This window comes from Calidris pugnax, unplaced genomic scaffold, assembly GCF_001431845.1.
Source record: "Calidris pugnax isolate Ruff unplaced genomic scaffold, ASM143184v1 scaffold133, whole genome shotgun sequence".
NCBI classification, from domain to species: Eukaryota; Metazoa; Chordata; class Aves; order Charadriiformes; family Scolopacidae; genus Calidris; species Calidris pugnax.
Window position 1 is genome coordinate 4,188,724 of NW_015090977.1, and position 18,957 is coordinate 4,207,680.

The 18,957-nt window shown below is 46.0% G+C and overlaps 1 protein-coding gene across 5 annotated transcripts in view; it reads left to right on the top strand.

The window, feature by feature from the left end:
- Nucleotides 1–18,957, top strand: part of AP2B1 (adaptor-related protein complex 2, beta 1 subunit) — an 84,147-nt gene that overhangs the window by 31,566 nt on the left and 33,624 nt on the right. For all 5 annotated transcript variants that reach the window (XM_014953162.1, XM_014953163.1, XM_014953161.1 and 2 more), the window contains exons 10-14: nt 2,098–2,213; nt 3,340–3,505; nt 4,006–4,104; nt 7,030–7,289; nt 12,792–12,984. In XM_014953162.1, coding sequence (XP_014808648.1) covers nt 2,098–2,213; nt 3,340–3,505; nt 4,006–4,104; nt 7,030–7,289; nt 12,792–12,984 — 834 coding nt within the window. The remainder of the gene's footprint in view (nt 1–2,097; nt 2,214–3,339; nt 3,506–4,005; nt 4,105–7,029; nt 7,290–12,791; nt 12,985–18,957) is intronic.

An 18,957-nucleotide genomic window follows, 5' to 3' on the forward strand; every position in this document is an offset into this window, starting at 1 on the left:
GATGTTGGAGTGAGGAAGGACAGCCAACCATCATGAGAGCTGTTCTGGTTGGGGCACTCTTTCATCAGTTCGCAGAGGACTGCAGTCCCCAGGGATGTCCACCTTCAAATAGCAATGTATTTACAAGGGATGGGGTGAGCTGAGATGTATTTTGTTACAGGAAAGTTTTGTTAGAGGGACTGCTGTTCTGTGCATGTGCCCACTGACTGCTCACTTTCCAAGGGACTCTTAAGTTAAAAATCAATACTGCATGTTTCAAAGTGGATGTTGGGCTCTTCCTGGAAAAATCACACTTTGGAGTGTCTAAAGAAAAATAAACCTTAATTTGCTTTTTCCTTGAATTCTGCAGCTCTTAAAGCTTTACTACTTGTAGGCTGTGATAGGGCTGGACTGCATGTTGCAAACAGTGGCTGAAGCTGTAGGTTCTGTAGAGTTGACTTAGGACAGATTTACCTCAAGTGCCCCTTAAGGCCACTGGTTGAAACATCTAGTGAAAGGTGTTGATAAACTGGCAAGAGATGAAATTGCAAGCTCTGAAGCATCTAGCGTGCTTTGAGTGGGGTCACTGTGAGCAATGTCAATCAGTGTTGAGCCAGGGCCATGGTCAGTCTCCATGAAACAGAAGAGTCTTCCAGGTCACAGGCCTCAAATCTCTTCATGAGCAGAAGAGATCAGCGCAGGACACACTCAGATTGCCATTTCACTGCCTCTGTCGTGGCATAGTACCCGTAAAGCTGGGCTAAGGAGGGAGAGGTATCATAAAAAAAAAATGATACCAATTGTATAATTTTATGCGATACCTCTCCTTACTCTGATAGCAATTGTATTGGATTTTTTCCCCTGTTTGATGCGAATTACAGGGGAGAGTCTTATGGCCTTGAGTCCCAGTTTGCAAAGACAGAGCAAATTCTGGTTTATAATGTCCTCTCTCTTGGCTGATGCCCATGCCTGCATTGCCACTGCTTGTAGGCTGTGTTCGTAAGAGACCACAGTGAGAGTCCTGAGGGCAAGAAATCACCGAGAGGTTTTAGTCTCTGCTTGTCCCAGATTCAGTTCTACAAATCCTGAGATTTGTCCTTGAGATTTTTGCCCATTCTAAAAAAACTGATTCCTGTGACTTAAATGCCACTTCATTCCTCCTCCTCCTGCCCAACCTTCAAGTGCTCTGAAAGCAAAGGGGACTATTAGCTCACTTGAATTGAAAAATCCACCTACGTTGCTATTGTTTGTGCCCTCTGATGTTTGTCTCCATCCTGAATGCTTTATGAATGTTCTGATGGGGACTGCCGAGGCAGTGTCGTGAGCAGTCTGCTTCTCACATTAATCACCAGCTGTGTAATGAGGCTTCATATGTGCTCTGCTAATCACCAAATCGCTGTCCTTATTTGAGACTCTCCTGTGATCTCCTGCCTCACTGTGCTATTTGGGAATAGACCTCCCAGAATTGTTTGCATCTAACTCCAGTTCTGCTTCCTGGAGTGTGCCAGTGTCCAGTCTTTGTTATCTTACAGTGCCTGTGGCTGGGAATTTTGAACTAATTAATGTGAAAGCTGCATTTGCAACGGCTGGATTTCTATTTATAGCTGCATCTTCACATGTGACCTCACCCCAAAAATACTGAACCTGTTGCTGGAGTGAGCTGCTTTTTTGCAACGTGATGAACATGCATGGTTTCCTCCTGCCTTATAGCTTCCCCAGGCACCTTTCAGCAGTCCCTGTCAAAACTCTCCCAGCCTTGATGGCCACAGCTTGGACAAGTCCAAGATGGCTCATTCAGTGGCCTGTTTCAACTGTTGGCCAGCAAGAGGGTGATAAAATAGTAATGCAGGCAGTGTTCTTAATGTCTGTCTGCTGGATGGTTGCTTCAGCCATTACTTTTTGCAGGAGCTGGAGTCAGCTGGTATCTCCACTGTAATACACTTCTCACCCTGTGGGTTTTTCTAGACACACACGTATGAGTTTATAGCCGTCGTCCTTTTGCTTTCCCCCTCTGGTCCTTTTCTCATACTCATGCCTCATTCCTCAGCACGTGCTGTGGGCTAGGAAGGAGTGTTTCTTCACCTTGTTTTAATTGTCTTGTTCTGTTCTTCCCTCCAGCAATCTGCGGAGCGCTGTGTAAGCACACTGCTGGACCTCATCCAGACCAAGGTCAACTATGTGGTCCAGGAGGCCATCGTTGTCATCAGGGACATCTTCCGCAAGTACCCCAACAAGTACGTGACAGTAATACAAGGTTTTCAGAAGCCCTTGTCTCCTGGCATCAGAACAGAGCAACACACAACTTGCACAACTCGGTGTAGCTTACCAGGGCTCTGAAGTAAAGGTGGCTGTTTTTCTGAAGAGCAGTGTCTGTTCTGATCCTAGCTCCTAGTACAGTAGGATGTGGATCTACATGTGGCTCTAGATGAGGTATCAGCCTGACACGTTATTAGTTTGAATTGAAAGCTTTTTCTTCCCCACTGCTCCGTATTGATGCTGAGTATGAGCCTTTATCAAAAGGTACTAAAGCTCTTACAGAAAATGCCAGAAGGAAAATTAGACCGAGTTTACCGCATCAGGCCCCTGGTTTTGCTAGTCTCCTCTAGAAGGCTTCCATACAAAATTCATAGCTCTCATGGTCTGAGATCCCAGTCAGATTGTGCTGAACAAAACGCTCCTGGCTTTCTCTATGGAGCGTTCTCTCTGGCTTTGGCAGTACTCGGCTTCTTTTAAGCTGTTTCTGCAACAAGGTTTTGTCTCTTCAGCTGCACAGCTGAAGTGATGTCTTTCAGCAGAGACTTCATGATCACCTAAAAAGTAATATGGGACATCCGCAGGCCTCTCTGGCAATTTCTGCTGTCAGTTACAAGATAGATTGCCTGTTTATGAGAGGGATACCCACGCATGGGAGTAGGGGAAGCTAAATAATTAGTGTAGGGTATTGTCTGTTTTACAGCACAGCCTTTGGGGGAGTGTAACATCCCATTTAGAGTTACCAGTCTGAAGACGCCAGCGAGGCTGTGGGATCTGATACAGACTCATGGTTTGAACTGTTGGATCAAACGTTCCCTTCAGCAAAACAGAGAGTGAGGCAGCTCTGTCTTGAATTCCACATCTGGGTGGTCTCGCTGATTAATGCAACTGCAAAGCTCTTGAGGACCCTGTGAGATGTCAGTGCTCAGCTTGGGAAAAGAAAAAGCCTAGGAATCTCTTCTGCAGTTGAGTGAAAATGCTGCTGGTTGTGTAGAAATACAAGACATTGTAATTCAGTACAGGGTTCTCTGCAGAATGATGTGGGCAGAGATGGAGTAACACGAGTTGAACTCGCCCCAGTAATCCACTTCTGCTCTGACAAACCAGGTACGAGAGCATCATTGCCACCCTGTGCGAGAACCTGGATTCCCTGGATGAACCAGATGCCAGAGCTGCCATGATCTGGATCGTGGGCGAATACGCAGAAAGAATTGACAATGCAGATGAGCTGTTGGAGAGCTTTTTGGAGGGCTTCCATGACGAAAGCACTCAGGTAAAATCGCATTACGCATCTTTATCTGCGGTGTTTCATGCAATGTATGTATGGGACAGACAGTAAATATTGTTGTAGTGGTTAGAAAATACCTCCTAATTAAAATGTCAATATTTAGCTAAAATAAAACTCTTGGGAGTCTGTAGACTTGCTCTGTTGTCCGTATCTCCCAAACTTCTCTTCTTGGAAGGATAAGGGGTTTTTAGATGTTGCATACTTCTTGGGGAATAGCCCTACTAGGTAGCAGAACATACAGAAGACTAGTGATGAAATGCATATAGGTATGACATAAATGTCACTGTGCTGATCAGGGACTTGTCTGCAAAAATGTTTTGGAGCAGGTAAGAGCCTGAGTCTCATTGTTATGGGTTTTACTAGCAAAGAGTAGTGTAGTACAGCATAGGACTTGCATTTCCTATCAGTAAAGGATGTTCAGACTTGGGAGAAGTTGCTAAAGTGTGGATGAATTTTCTAATCTCTGCTGTGTCCCCTTCTCTTAGGTGCAGCTCACCCTACTGACTGCTATAGTGAAGCTGTTCCTAAAAAAGCCTTCTGAGACTCAGGAGCTGGTTCAGCAGGTCCTCAGCCTGGCCACGCAGGTAAGTTGAGATACCCAGTGAACCAGAGCCCTCCAGAAACAGTGCTGGCCTGTGTGGTGTCTCTCATCTGCCAGGCCAGCAGTAGAGCTTCGAGCACGTTGCCCTCTGCCCAAAGAGGAGGGATTTGACCCCGTTTAAGAGCTTCTCTGTGCCTGTTTCCATGCCATTTGGTATCTGCTTTCTCCTTCTTAGCTCCTGCTTTCATTCTAATTCCTTCCCTGTTCCCCCACCAAATTAAATGTTAGGGACAGGGTAGAGTTATGAAGAAACCAAAACGTTTTCTCCTTGAAGGTGACTTGCAGTTAAAACATCTGGAGCTATAACCAAGGGATAGGGCCTGGCAAAGACTTTGTTCCGTGAACAGCAAAGCTTAAACAGTGCTATGGAAAAGAAAGAATTGAGGTTTGGGGTTGTTTTTCCTTTGTACTTGGATGCTGTCAACCAATGTTGCAGCTTTGCTGGAGGCTGTAATGATGGGTTAAGATCCAGGATTCATTATGCATGAGATGCTGAGTTATGAGCTCAGATCACTGCAGGCGGAGCTGGGCTTGAGCTGACAGACAGAAGTGCTGTAGGTCTGGAGGGCAGAAGTGGAGATGTCCTGGTGGCTGGAGTGGGTGAGACCTCAGCTGATCCTCCTACACTCCCTGGCTGTAATGTCTGGGTCATCTGTGTGATGGTGTAGTCCAAAAAGACCAATTTCTCTCCAGACCTGCTGTGTCAAGTGATGACAATACTCCCCCAGCTGTTCCGAATGGGCTGCAGTTGTTTCTGAGCAGAAAACCTGCAGTCAGTCATCAGCTGGCCTTTTTGGTTCTCTTTGCTGCAGGAAGTCATGGCTGTGGACTTACTAATACTTAAAACTTTTATTTTTTCCTTTGTGGGTGTTGTATTGGTCAGCAAAAAGAAATCCATGGCCTGCTCTTCTTGCTTCAAAACCTGCTATTAGGCAGGCTCTTGGCTCTTCTTTAGAGAGGGGTGGGCCAAGGGCAAGCTGTATCGTTTGTCTGAGCCACCAGAAGAAAGGTACTAAGTGTTAAAACCCACTATGCTGAGTCACAAAACACTTAATGGCACCTTAGGAATATAATAGGCGTCTGTTTTTTCTCTGTTTGTCACAATTGTTGATTCAGACTGGCTTCTTGTATTTTATATGAATAATAAGTCAATGTAGGATAACTGGCTGTAAAACACTAAAAAGCCTTATGCTTCAAGGTCTGATTTCTAGGTAGAGATACTGTTTTTCGCTTGAGTGGGAGAGTAATTACACGTGTGTTTCTTTCCCCAGCATAGGTATTGTTGCACTTGGAGTGTCTCTTAGGGTTTGTCTGTGCAGCAAACTGCAGGTGGGATTGGGGAAGGAGCCAGCTTAATCCAGCCAACACTGGTAAAAATAGTAAGGAAGCAGCTGGGGATGGAGGGACACAGATGTGTAGCAGTGATCAAGGTCCCTGGCAAGCCCATAACCCAGTGGATGGCACAGAGCCCCTCCATCTCCATCGCTGTTGTGTGTCTGGCGTGGTGGGTTCATTGGTATGCACTGCAGGTGTCTGTGCAGACCCCAGAGAGCAGAGAATTGGGAGAAATGGGGAAGGGAAGATCTGAGCCTATTGTTCCAGTAGATTTACTAAAGTTTCAAGTCTGTTTATTCGGAAGAAACAGTCTCAAATTTGGGATGTGCCTGCGAGTAGGAGCATGTGGTGTTTCATGTCTGCCCTTGCAGGAGCCCTGCCTGATCTTGAACTGTGCTGCAGGCAGGATGCGGAGATTCTTGTAGGAATTGTTAAGGGCGAAGGGTGTAAAGAGTCCGCAACTTCACCATCAAACTGAAAAACAGCACTGCAGAGAAATCTATCAGTTGACCCAGACGTTGTATCTAGGTCCCTACCAGCAAAATGAGCTTAGTGTGCTCAGTCTCATTACAAATAGAGGTTTTTGCCGTGTGCTTCAGAATGTCTTGAGACAGAGGGCAGAGAGACAGGTTATAGCAGGTCAGCAGCAGCGTGGATGAGATCACAGAAGAGGGAAAAACTGCCAGGGAGGGAGGCTAATGAGGTGTACGATATGTTGCCAGAATTTTACAGGGGAGGGGGAGAAAAACCTCAGAAACATCTACCCCGATATTCTGCTGAATAGTTCCATGAACGGTTCAAACATGTTGCACTACAACATAAAACCACAGCACCTCCCTATCCCCAGAACATAATCTGCAAACTCTCACCACTCACTTTGCTGCTCTGGGCAGAGCTGTTGGAAAAGGGGAGAAATAATTAGCACTTCATGCAGAGTCAGAAGTATCTGCAGTAAAACAAGGGTATTACTGACAGCTGGAGAACTGATGAAGTATCCTAATGGTGATCATTAGCATCTTTCCATACTTCATTAGATAACTAAAAGGCAGGATAAATAAGATCTCTTTTGGTATGAAGAATACAGCTTATTAAGATCCATCCTGGAGGTCTGCAGGGTCTTTTTTGTCCTGTAATGTCCTTGGCTACCTCATATTTCCAGAAATCTGGATCATTCTGCTGTAATATTTCAGTATTGCATGTCTACTCTTAGTGTGTGAAAGTCATTTTTACTCACCTTCCTGCCTGCACCCCTTGAAGCTCTCCTGACACTTATTGTTATATTAAATGGCAGGAGAGTTTGGAAAACAAACTGTGGGATGGAGCAATTGTGGGATGTAAATCCTGGGCTTTTTGCTCCCTGACCAGCTGGGCAGGAAGCCAGGCATTAATATTTGGTTTCTCATTTTTAATTTTGGGATGTTCATCACAACAAGCAGTTTATAACATCATTCCGAAATGGATCGCTACTGGACAGTTGGGCTTTTTAATCCAGTAGAATCACTGCTAGAAAAATTAAGTGATTACAGGTGTTGGTCCCCATCAAACCTGTGGCTGATGTATTGCTTTGTCTCAGGACTCTGACAACCCAGACCTGCGGGATCGTGGCTACATCTACTGGCGCCTTCTCTCCACCGATCCAGTGACTGCCAAAGAAGTGGTCCTCTCAGAAAAGCCACTTATTTCTGAAGAGACCGATCTGATTGAGCCGACTCTGCTGGATGAGCTGATCTGCCATATTGGATCTCTGGCTTCTGTGTACCACAAACCACCCAACGCTTTTGTGGAGGGCAGCCATGGCATCCACCGCAAACACTTGCCAATTCACCATGGAAGGTAAGCTGAGGCAGCCGTGGTGATAACGGGCAGTCCAAAAGACCTAAGGACCTTTTATAACACTCTGCTGTTTTGTTTATCAATTGTGTAGGGGCTTGCAGGTCATTCAAGGAACCATTTCATTGTAGGATTTAATCCTGGGTATGTAGTTTCTGAGTTCCTGGTTCAGAAGCCAGGGGAAGCATCAAAGCTCTTGTGTAAGGAGAAGATAGAATGGTTTTATGGAAAGACATTGGCTATAAGCCCTCTTGACATGAGAGTCTGAATAAAAAAGCAGAAGCTTTGGGTGCAAGGGCATAATTCCAGGAGGAAGATGACTGTGGTTAAAAACAAGCATTTTACAGAAGGATACACTTCTCTGATTTTGCAAGAGCTTTTCCTTCAGCAACAGTGCAGCTTTACAAGCCTCCTTGTGTAGAATAATACCCGTTTCCTGAACAGGCAAGTACAGGGATCCTTTGCTGCTGGAATAGGACATGGGGAAGGTCTGCTAAAACTTTACTTTCTCTCTTGGTGCCTCTAAAGCCATGGGGAGGATAAAAGCCATCTAAGCCCCATTGCTGAAATCTGTTTGGGCATAAAAGACGACAGAAAGACTGATGTGGTTCTCTGTAACCTTTGGGGTGTAGGGGGTGGGAGCAAAATGTGTTGGCTTATTGTCTGGAGCTTTAATGCTTCCCCGTGATGACAGTCCTGGAAGTGGGTTAGATCTGCAGGAGCAGGCAGTGCAATAGTCCTGAGCTGTGGCGACGCTGCTGTTGAGCCTGTTCCCATGGTTCCTCATTCAGGTAAGCAGTGCTATTTGCACTAATGGTATTAATTACCAATGGAAGGGTGCTTTACAGCAGGAGGCAGAGTATCCAGGCTTACCTCTTAATAATATTCCCAAAGTGACATTTGGAGTGCTATTTTTTGCTGTTGCACTGGTAAATCAGCATGCAACGCCGCTCCTTTTCTATTTTCTGACACCAATTCTCTGCTATTCTTAGGAACTAATGCTATTTCTGTAACGACTAGATTTGGGAAGCCAAATTGTTTTCTCCCTGCCTGTGAAATTCAATCTGGCTGCATTGACCCAGGACCAGCAAGCACAAATCCACCAGTCGGACAAGAAAAGCAGCAGACACTTTCTGCAGCTCCTTCTCCTAGTCAGAAATTTGCCTCAACAGCTAAAAGGAGCTGGGATGGGGGTAGCTTTGGTCTCCAGCGCTACCAGCCTTCCTGTACACTGTTGTTTTGGGTCACTACAGAAGATAACACATTTTAGGAGGTTTTAGTTAGCTGAAGGAATTCAGCTTTTGCACGGAGCGGTCTTTTTTACTGTTGTTTTGTGTACGCTGCGTACGTGGCTTCACTCTCATAGCTAATGCTCAGTCTGCTGTCCTCAAATCTCTTCTGACTCTAGTGGTATTATATGTTGCCCTGGTGGTGTTTACTACTAAATTACCCGTTACTTCAACATAAAACCTTCAGGCCCCCATCAGCAGTGGCAAGCTGAGGAAGCTGGAGCTGGGGGAAGGTCTGAAGGGTGCTCAGCAGAGCATGCTGCGTACCGGTGCACTGCTCTAGCCCACCTGGTAAATTAAAAAAGAAAAAAAGAGTGGTGCTACTTAATGGCACACCAGGCTTCTCCAATGTGAGCTCACCTCGTGACGAGGCCCTGTTATTGTGGTTTTCTGCTTTACTGGCAGCAAAAAGGACAGTAAAACCTTACAAGCTGATGCCAAGACCACCTTGTACCATATCACAGCAAAGCAAATTGTCACTTTCGGCTCCAGAGGGACATGGTTGTGGGGAGACTGAATTTGGGCATCCAGTATGATTTTACTGATTACTTAGAAATTTGTTTGCCAATGAAAAATTACATGAAAATCTGCCAGTTTAAGGCAAGTTAAGGGTGTTCAGTGAAGGATAACCTCCTCACCTAGCTATTTGGAGTCATCTTCATTACTTCTGTGCTCTGGTGATGACCATGGTAGTGGCTGACCCACCTGCTGGAGAGTGAGATTTGCCTTCAGATTGCAGAGTGAGATAGAGGGGGAAGCATGGAGATGTCAGCAATGAATGTGGCTTAAGCAAGTCAAGATAGCATTGCCTTGAGTAGGTGGGCAGAATTAGCTAGTTGAGCGGTGCTTTTTTGGGTATAAACCTAGGAGGAGTTAGTTTTGGTTGGCAGAATACACTACATTGCATTTTGATTCATTTCTTTTTCATTCAAAGCAGGGTAGGACAGATCCCTTTCAGCTCTCAGCTGATGGGGAGACCCATTGAACAGCTCACAGATGGTGAGATGTTCTTGTCTCTTCAATGAGCCCAAGTGTCAGGGAGTTGCAGATGAATCCTAAAGGTGGGGGAGAAATCTCCTTGCTGCTTGGCAGTGTTTCCTCGTGTGGTGGCTCCCACCACCCCTGCACAGCTGTAACAGAGCTGGGAAATTTGGGGGAGATGTTTACGGGGCCCCTGGGAGAGAAGGAGACTCTGGCAGGAGGCCCCATTCCCACACAGGTGGCTGCAGGAAATTTTTGATTCTGGTTCAAGCCGTGCATCCCTTGTGACAGCCAACATCTGGGAACAGCTGGAGGTTGAAGTCACAGGAGGGCCACATCTCCAACTCATGGGGGCAAGCCCAGCTGCTGCCCAACACTGTAAGGGAGAAAGCTTGTCTCGTGTTTTTTTTGCCCTTTATAACCCACATAGCCTTTATTCATTTTTTTTCTTTCAAAGAAAATGCAAAGTTGTTTGTTTATACAAATCTCTCTAAAGAGGCCCATTCTGCACAGGAAATGGAAGGCTGAGTGTTTTGTTTTTTAATGCAAATTGCCTTAGCTTTGTCCTCTCCTCATTTCTTATTGGGTTCTGGGGCAACTGCAGTTACACAAGACCTTGAAGGATTGCTTTATCTCCATCAGAAGAAGGATGAGTAAGTGTTGAAGAGGTGTAGTGTTAAAGGGATTATATGCTGGGAATGAACCAAGTGTGTGCACTGCCGGCTTGTAATGTGCCTCTGCTCATCCTTGTAATGTGCCTCTGCTCATCCTTGTAATGTGCCTCTGCTCATCCCTGCTGTTCCTTCCCCCTTCTCAGGTTGGAGGTGGGAGTGGATCACCATAACCACTTGCTCTTCCAAGATATTTTACTTAGCTCTTCAGCATACTCAGAAGCCTCCCCACTGAAGGCAGAAGCAGAAAGGACAACTAACATTAGTACTATTAGGGGTCTAAAGCTTTTAATGCTAAGAAGCTTTTGACCCTCTCTGTCGCTGCCTGGTAACTAATTCACTCTGCAGTCCTTATGCTCCAGCTTTTCCTCTTGGCACTGAAGTTGGGAGCAGTTTATACTCTGTCGTTAAAGCTTTTCCCTCAGTAACTGAATAAGGACAAGGAAGAGAATCGTGGCTACTCAGAGTCAGGAGCTGCAATCTTCACAAAAGAGCCCCAGTGTTAAGCACCTTGTCAGGATGCCAATTCCCATGGCATTTGTGTGCAATTACCTGTTGGCTGCATCTGCTGTTATATGAGCTGGAAATAATTTTGTCAGTTACTGCTGGCAACAGGACACAAAATAGATTTTAAGTTAGCTAAGATATTAACATCTATGGATTTAAAGAATAAATGCATTGTAATGAGATCTCCAGGAGCTACAGTCAATCCTGCTTTTTTTTTTTCTCTTCCCCCTCTCTTGTTGTAAAATTCAGTGGCAAGTGAATATAAAAGGTAGCCAGACTGCATATGATGAGAAATTTTGGAAGCTGTATAATGAGCATTTCTAGACTACTAATTAGCATGCCTGCTAACTCGGAAATTATTGATAGAAGGGAGGAATCAATTTTAGTTTGACGTCTTTAATTAGAAAAGAGTTGTGGAGCTTGGTGCTGATCAGTAGAAGGTGGTTAATTGAGATCTGTGGGGAGTGGTTGAGTTTGCACTGATTAGAGTGAGGGCTGAAGGGTTTTATCCATGTTAGGTCTCTGAGGAAACCTGGATTTTTATTTTTTTTTTCCACCCATGTTTATATGTAGTTCTCCAGGCCCAGTGGGCTGAAAATCTGTCTCTATAGGTTTCTTCTAACCTGGGAAATGATTATTTTCTGTGCTGCAGTCCATGTAGTATTCATGGCTCACTGTTTTGGAGGGTCTGTGACTGCTGTTCCTTCCCCCTTCTCAGGTTGGAGGTGGGAGTGGATCACCATAACCACTTGCTCTTCCAAGATATTTTACTTAGCTCTTCAGCATACTCAGAAGCCTCCCCACTGAAGGCAGAAGCAGAAAGGACAACTAACATTAGTACTATTAGGGGTCTAAAGCTTTTAATGCTAAGAAGCTTTTGACCCTCTCTGTCGCTGCCTGGTAACTAATTCACTCTGCAGTCCTTATGCTCCAGCTTTTCCTCTTGGCACTGAAGTTGGGAGCAGTTTATACTCTGTCGTTAAAGCTTTTCCCTCAGTAACTGAATAAGGACAAGGAAGAGAATCGTGGCTACTCAGAGTCAGGAGCTGCAATCTTCACAAAAGAGCCCCAGTGTTAAGCACCTTGTCAGGATGCCAATTCCCATGGCATTTGTGTGCAATTACCTGTTGGCTGCATCTGCTGTTATATGAGCTGGAAATAATTTTGTCAGTTACTGCTGGCAACAGGACACAAAATAGATTTTAAGTTAGCTAAGATATTAACATCTATGGATTTAAAGAATAAATGCATTGTAATGAGATCTCCAGGAGCTACAGTCAATCCTGCTTTTTTTTTTTCTCTTCCCCCTCTCTTGTTGTAAAATTCAGTGGCAAGTGAATATAAAAGGTAGCCAGACTGCATATGATGAGAAATTTTGGAAGCTGTATAATGAGCATTTCTAGACTACTAATTAGCATGCCTGCTAACTCGGAAATTATTGATAGAAGGGAGGAATCAATTTTAGTTTGACGTCTTTAATTAGAAAAGAGTTGTGGAGCTTGGTGCTGATCAGTAGAAGGTGGTTAATTGAGATCTGTGGGGAGTGGTTGAGTTTGCACTGATTAGAGTGAGGGCTGAAGGGTTTTATCCATGTTAGGTCTCTGAGGAAACCTGGATTTTTATTTTTTTTTTCCACCCATGTTTATATGTAGTTCTCCAGGCCCAGTGGGCTGAAAATCTGTCTCTATAGGTTTCTTCTAACCTGGGAAATGATTATTTTCTGTGCTGCAGTCCATGTAGTATTCATGGCTCACTGTTTTGGAGGGTCTGTGATTCTCAAGGTGGGCAGATTTTACACCTTGAAGATTCCCTTTTCTGAACTGAAAACCATGCACAACGCGTGGAAGGTCTTTGTGCTCAAAGCACGTGTTGAAGAACCGCTTGCTGTAACACACTGCCTTGTACGTGGAGGTCAGATCAGCTGCCAGGGTCAACTTTGAACTGGCTTCTGCTCATGAGCCACCTCTTGCTGTGTTTCCCCACGCTGGGAATCTAAAGCTGGAGATGGAAGGTGTCTAATGTTTCTCTCTTCTGCTTCTTGTTCCTCCCACCCACAGCACTGATGCAGGCGATAGCCCCGTGGGCACAACGGCCACTACAAACCTGGAGCAGCCACAGGTCATTCCATCGCAGGGCGACCTTCTGGGTGACCTTCTCAACCTGGACCTGGGCCCCCCAGTGAATGTTCCCCAAGTGTCCTCCATGCAGATGGGTGCCGTGGACCTCCTGGGAGGAGGGCTGGACAGCTTGGTAAGTGGCCTCCTCTTTAGCTTCAGTTGATTTATTTCAAGTTGGAGCTGTGCTCATCTCTGCAAAGTCTTGATCGCTGAGTCCTAAAACTCCAGGAGGACTTAACCAGTGCTGTTGTACCAACTTTCAGCAGGTTTTTCCTGCTATAAAACAAATGTTGCTGCATGCTATAGAATCCCTGTGGTCAATGGATATATTTGTTCCGCGCTTTTTCTGTCTGCAGAAGAAAACCAAAAAGTTGTTTTAAGGATGTAAAGTGTCCCACTGCTTTGTAATTGATTCTGGCTCCCTTTCAAGAAGGCGTTTGTTCCACATGTTCCCAACCTATTGAATTTCACTGCAAAACTATCAGGGCTCCAGGCCGTAGCCCCGTGTCATCCCATTTGTATATTCTCCAGAGCATGTCATGGTTTAATATGGGTGACATTTTAATTGCTATTAGGTCAAGAGGGAAGCACTCTGCATGGTCCTCCCTGTGCCACAGCTGCTCTGGAGGAGGAGTTCTGGTACTGACGGGGTCAGGCTCCAGAGTATGAGTAATCACACGTGGCATCTGCTCTGGGATGTGAGCTGGGCATGAGCTGCAATGAGAGAATCACTTACCAAGGAGACCACAGCAGTGGAAAAGAGCTTGGGGCTGTGGTCTTGCACTGGTGGCACCAGGCATGGAGAAGCCTGGGAGATGTTCCCATGGGGTGGAGCACACAGATGCCTTACACCCCGGTGACTTACCTACAGGGCTAAGAAGTGACCTAGGCATATTTGCACCATGTAACCTGAGTAAGACTTCCCCAGTGAGCATAGCTGGGTGTTTTTCAGACCTACAGTGGATTTGTCTTGCTTTGGTTTGAGGTTTGGCTTGTAGTGAGCTGGGTCAGGTGCCTGTGTGCTGGGTTTAGGTACGCTTTCAGTTCTGAGTCAAGTTCTGAATAATAGAGGTGGGAGGCAGGATTTGTTGCATTGGGGTTCATCCAGCTTGTTTGTCAAAGATTTTTTTTTTAAGCTGTCATAATCTTATTAAAGCAGACATTAAACACATTTCCAGTTCCAGTGCTGCATGAGCTAATGAACTGGAAACGATCTAACCCTTAATGGCATTGGCGTTCACCGAGGTCAGATGCGCTTTTAGTCTCTGTGCCATCTAAGCACCAATTTGCTTATTTAGCAGGGAGACTGCTTTAATGCTGGGGAGATAGGGATTAGGGAAATGGTTTAAACTGGAGTTGCTGGGAAGCAACAGTGAGCCCAGAGCAGTGACCTTTGCAGCCTTTGCCCTGCGTTGCAAGACGTGCCACTAACAAACTGGGATTTTTAAATTGTGTTAAGGCATTGCAGAAAATAACACTATCTGTGGTGGCTCAAAATGGTTAGGAGTTAAATTCTGCTGTCTATTCCATCTTCCAGGCTGCTTACAGTAACCCTTTGTTTCTCATTAGTGTCAGAAACAAATAAATGGACACAGCAGGAGGACTAAAACTTGGTTTTGAGAAAAGGGTCGTCTCGAAGTTGGCATTAATGGGCTTAATTTAGTGACCTGCTTTGGCAGTAGAGCCGTTAGTTGATCTGGTACTAGGCTTTTACTTAATATTTTTCTCAAGCCTTAAGTGAATTAGTGGGACTGTGGAGTGTGATCTGACAAAGTGATCGTGTCTGGAGGGGGGAGTAGCTGCCCCTGGGGCTGCGTGGGCCAGCACTGTCTCAGCTGAGTTGCTAGATGAGGAGAGCACTAAAAAAAATAATGTGAATAGTGGTGTTTGGGTTTTTTCCCCTGGAAAACTTTCTGTTTGATGCTGTTGCATCAAGTGCCCTGTCTTCTCCTGGTCCCTCACATGTACAAGTGAATCTATTCCTGGCAAATGTCTGTATTTCTCTGGCTTTTCCTTCCCTAATAAGCCTAATTAGTGTGTGAGCGCATGTGATGTGTGTCTTTGTTTATTGTTGTGGGCATGTGTTTAACGAGTATCAAGCCGAGTTAACCCTAACCTGGTATTAGCTAAATTGCTAGGCAGCCTCTCTTGGCTGGCCAAGGGGATTGGTGTTTGGATCTTAGGCTAATATTAAACCACGTTTTTGCAGTGCTAAAAACACAGTCTCAAACTGCAGGTGCTCAAATGCCTGAGGTCTGTACGTGGTGAGGGGCTGAGATGTGTCCCGAGGTGCCCCTGTGGAGAAGGGCTGAGTTCTTCACCCTTCACCAGGGATCAAAACCAGGCAGGAGCCAGGGATGGCAGTCGCTCGGGCTGCTCGTGCAGTCAATTAGTGGGGTTGGAGACTGAAATAAAATCTTCTTCCTCTGTCCTTATCAGTGTTCTGCCTATCGGTGTATCAGTAGGCGTCCTGGCTGTCAGTGTAGCAATCCCTTCCTCTTTCTCCTCCAGATACCTTATCTACACACTTTTCTTTATGCTCTATTGCTGCCTGATTCATTCAGCTTTGAAGTTTCCTTTTCCGTTACTCCTAAAGTCTTTTTTTAAATGCATTTTCTTTCCCTGCTTTGTTGGGAAGACTGACACTCCCATACCCTTGCACGAAGCATGGAGTGGGGTGAGAAGTCCCTCTCTCCTCCTCAAACCAGAGTTTACTTCACTTTGGAGCCTCTTGCTACCAGAAAGTAACCCTGTTTGCTTGTGAATGCCAAGGCAGTTGTCTTCCTCTGTGTGTGCTGCTCTAGTTTTTCTTTTCCCATCCCTCCTGTTGTTTTAGGAGCCTAAATAAGGGTACTGGAACCAAGCGTGGCTGGGGTCTGATCTGAGGAAGGATTACATACACGCTTTCCCAGCAGGGATTTGTTTCATGTAAAATTTTTTTAAGGCTCCCAGTGATGGAGTTTGTACCACCTCTACTGCCGATCCCTGTTTTTTGCTTGTCACTAGCAGATCCCTTTTGGATCTCAGGTGACCTGAGAGGAGACAAAGGATCCTGAGATACTTGGATGTGGTGCATTCTCTGCATCATGCCTCTGGTGGGACCTCGAAACCTGAGTGGGGACACAAGTTGCTCTACTGTCCGAACAGAGCAATCCTAAACCCCACTTCCATTTTCCAAGCAACTGTTTGATATGTCAGAAAAAACCTAAATAAGGCTCTCTGTTCCAGTGGAAGAAAACGGTTTGAGTTGATGCAGGAAATCATGGTCTGTGGCTGCGATGGTGAGATTGCGTCAGTACTGCCAGTGTCTCAAAGGCAGCTGAAGGTCTGGAAGAGGCTGCTGGCAGGATCTCAGCTGGTTTGTCACATTCACTCAGTGTCTTGTCTTGATCCCCTGGGATACCTATTACAGCTTTTGTGTATTTGATAATGCCTCCCTTTCTTTGGTGAGGGTGTCTGTCTTCGGAGGGATGCTCTTGCAGTGAAAGTCCCAACAGGACTAACCCAGAAAGATCAACAGAAGCATTAACTTCCATGGCAAATGTCATTCTGCATTTCCATTTCTTAAACTGTGGGGTTTTTTCTTCCAGGCATTTAAGTAGAGACCGCATGGTGTAAAACTGGATAAACACCAAATTAATGTTGTTCACTTGAATTTTCTTCAGCATTGCTAGATATTTATTCCTATAATCAGTGAGGCTCCAGCTGCTTGATAGGTTAATTTCTTTAGCGAATAACTCTTATTTTATCTCCATAGTGAGTCCTGTAATTGTTATTAAGTGTAACATCCATATTGTGCAGGCACAGATGCTGAGCATGTGTTAACGGTATAAAAAAAAGGAGAAAAGGGGCCTTTAGTAGAAGAATAAGACATGCTTTGCTTCCAACCACAGCAGACTTGCTATATGATTTATGGAGAGCTGTTCTCTAGTGAACAGAGCCAACACCGAGTCTGCTCCGCGTTGTCCCCTGTTTGCCACCCTGGGCAGATCTTGTTCTTCTCTTCTTTGCCTTCTTGTCTGTAAAATGGTCACCAGTCTCACTTTTACAAAGCTGTAGGAGATCTCCAGCTCCAAAACGTACAGTAGTGGTAGCAGTCACTAATACAGAAGCAGCAGAACTTGCTTGGGCAGCAGATTGCTGGATGCAGAGCTGTGCCCGCCGAGAGCTGGCGCGTGATGCTTTATCCCCTTGAAGCCGGCTCCGAGTGGCTAAACTTCATGCAGATTATAGGCAGCCCTCCAACTCCTGGTTTACTGTTGATGCAGCGCTTTGTAGGATGTCTATCCCTGCTGGAATGAGCCAGGGCCATTTTGCCTTTAAAACTCTTTTTTTTTTTTGGCTGTTCATGTGCTCTGAAAACACATCGGGTGTGAGAGCTCGGTGCTGCCCGGCACACGGTGTGGCTCACTGCGGCCAGGAGCCAAGGAGGCTGGCTTTAAACCTGGAGACAGAGCAGTAAATCCATAGCGATGGACAGGCTTGGATTGTCTGTTATGTAAGGATTTTATTTAATACTCTAGCTGCTCATCTACAAGAATATTATTGATTCAAGGCTGGCAGCTGGTCAGACTGAGTTATGTCCTGGATTGTAAAGCTGTTTGATAAACACTGGATATCCACAAATTTTGGTATTTCCTCCGCTGGTTTGGGCTGTTCCAGGTGGAGCTGTGCCCCTCTATGTAATCAGCTTGGATACAGGGCGTTCTGACCCCAGGGGCACGACTCCAGGGATCTCTTCTGCATGATTTAGGGCTGTCCCACCACTGCGCTTGCTGAGTGTGGTGGGCTGGGAGCTGAGCACTGGCTCACCCTCTCCCGTGGGGTGCCCAGGGCTCTGGGCACCTGTAGACTTGGCAGTTAAGGAAGAAATGCCTGCTCCTCAGTCCTGAGTGCCTGATAAAGGCACTTCATTTACCTTTTCCTGGAACTACGGTGTGAGAGCAGCTATTTTAGATCAGCCTCGACATCCATTTGTGCAGCGGATGCGATGCTTCCCCAGGGTGCTCCTCCGGCCTCCGACAAGGAGCTGAGCGTCTCTTTTCATCTCGGCTGTTCTGGTTTTGAGCTACAAAGGACATCTGTTAGGATTTCTGACAAAGAGCATGTGTCCATTGCTGGAGCAGCGCTGATATGGAAATAGGGCTCTTCTGGTGGGTCGCTCATTCATGTCCGATGAAAGGCTGTTGTTGCTGTAACAGTAAGGGGACTGCTGGAGCTTTGTAGAGCTGCCTTTGTACACTTTAGAAAATGAAAACCGTCAGTACGTAGTTTCATTTGCTGATGGAAATCGTTCAGCAAGGCAAAGCATTAGTAATAAGCGTCCCTGAAACTGGTGGCCGTGGTGTTGGCAGCATGACCCCGTCCTCCACCACCTTTGACACAGCTGTCCTTGGTTTGGACTGTGACCCTGCTGCTCTGCAAGCCCGGCTTGGCAGCATGAAAACAGGCACATAAAATAGGCAGCAAATGAGGTACTGAAAATGCCTCTGTGTGAGCCACCGTGGAGTCTGCAAGGAGGTATCTGCAGGGGGGCAGGAGATGCAGACCGTGCGTGATCCGTCCTGCAGTTAAGATGGCTCTAACAGGATTAGCCCAGATCAAGTGGCTCGGTAGAGACTGTGCTCTCAGCATTTCAGTCCACCCCATCACCTGATTCTTGCTCAGTAAGTGCCCTGTGTTCCTTGCTCCTGTTACTGAGTGCACGCTCTCAGCTGGCTCCTGGAGCTGTGATGCTTAACTCCTCATTTGGGGTGGGAGGGAGAGAGAGGAGGCAGTGATTGTCTCCTGTTAACCCCTGAGTTATGGCTCCATGAAATCCATAGCTGCTCTGAGAGCTGTGGCTGTGTGCTGTGGACACCAGGCACAGAGGTTGCTGAGTGGTGGGTGGTTGTTGCAGCTCCTGTCCCTGGTCCCCCCTCTCCCTGGTATTTTTTTGGAGCTCCAACTGCCTCACGTCATGTTGCAGAAGCGATTGTAGCCCCTCCGGATCACGTGAAAGCTTCAGCAGAGTCGCTTCATTACAAGCTGCTGTTAAGATGCAAATAAACCCTGCTAATGCAGTAACTCCAGCACTGCTGCACTTCATAAGTCAGCGTAACTGCTT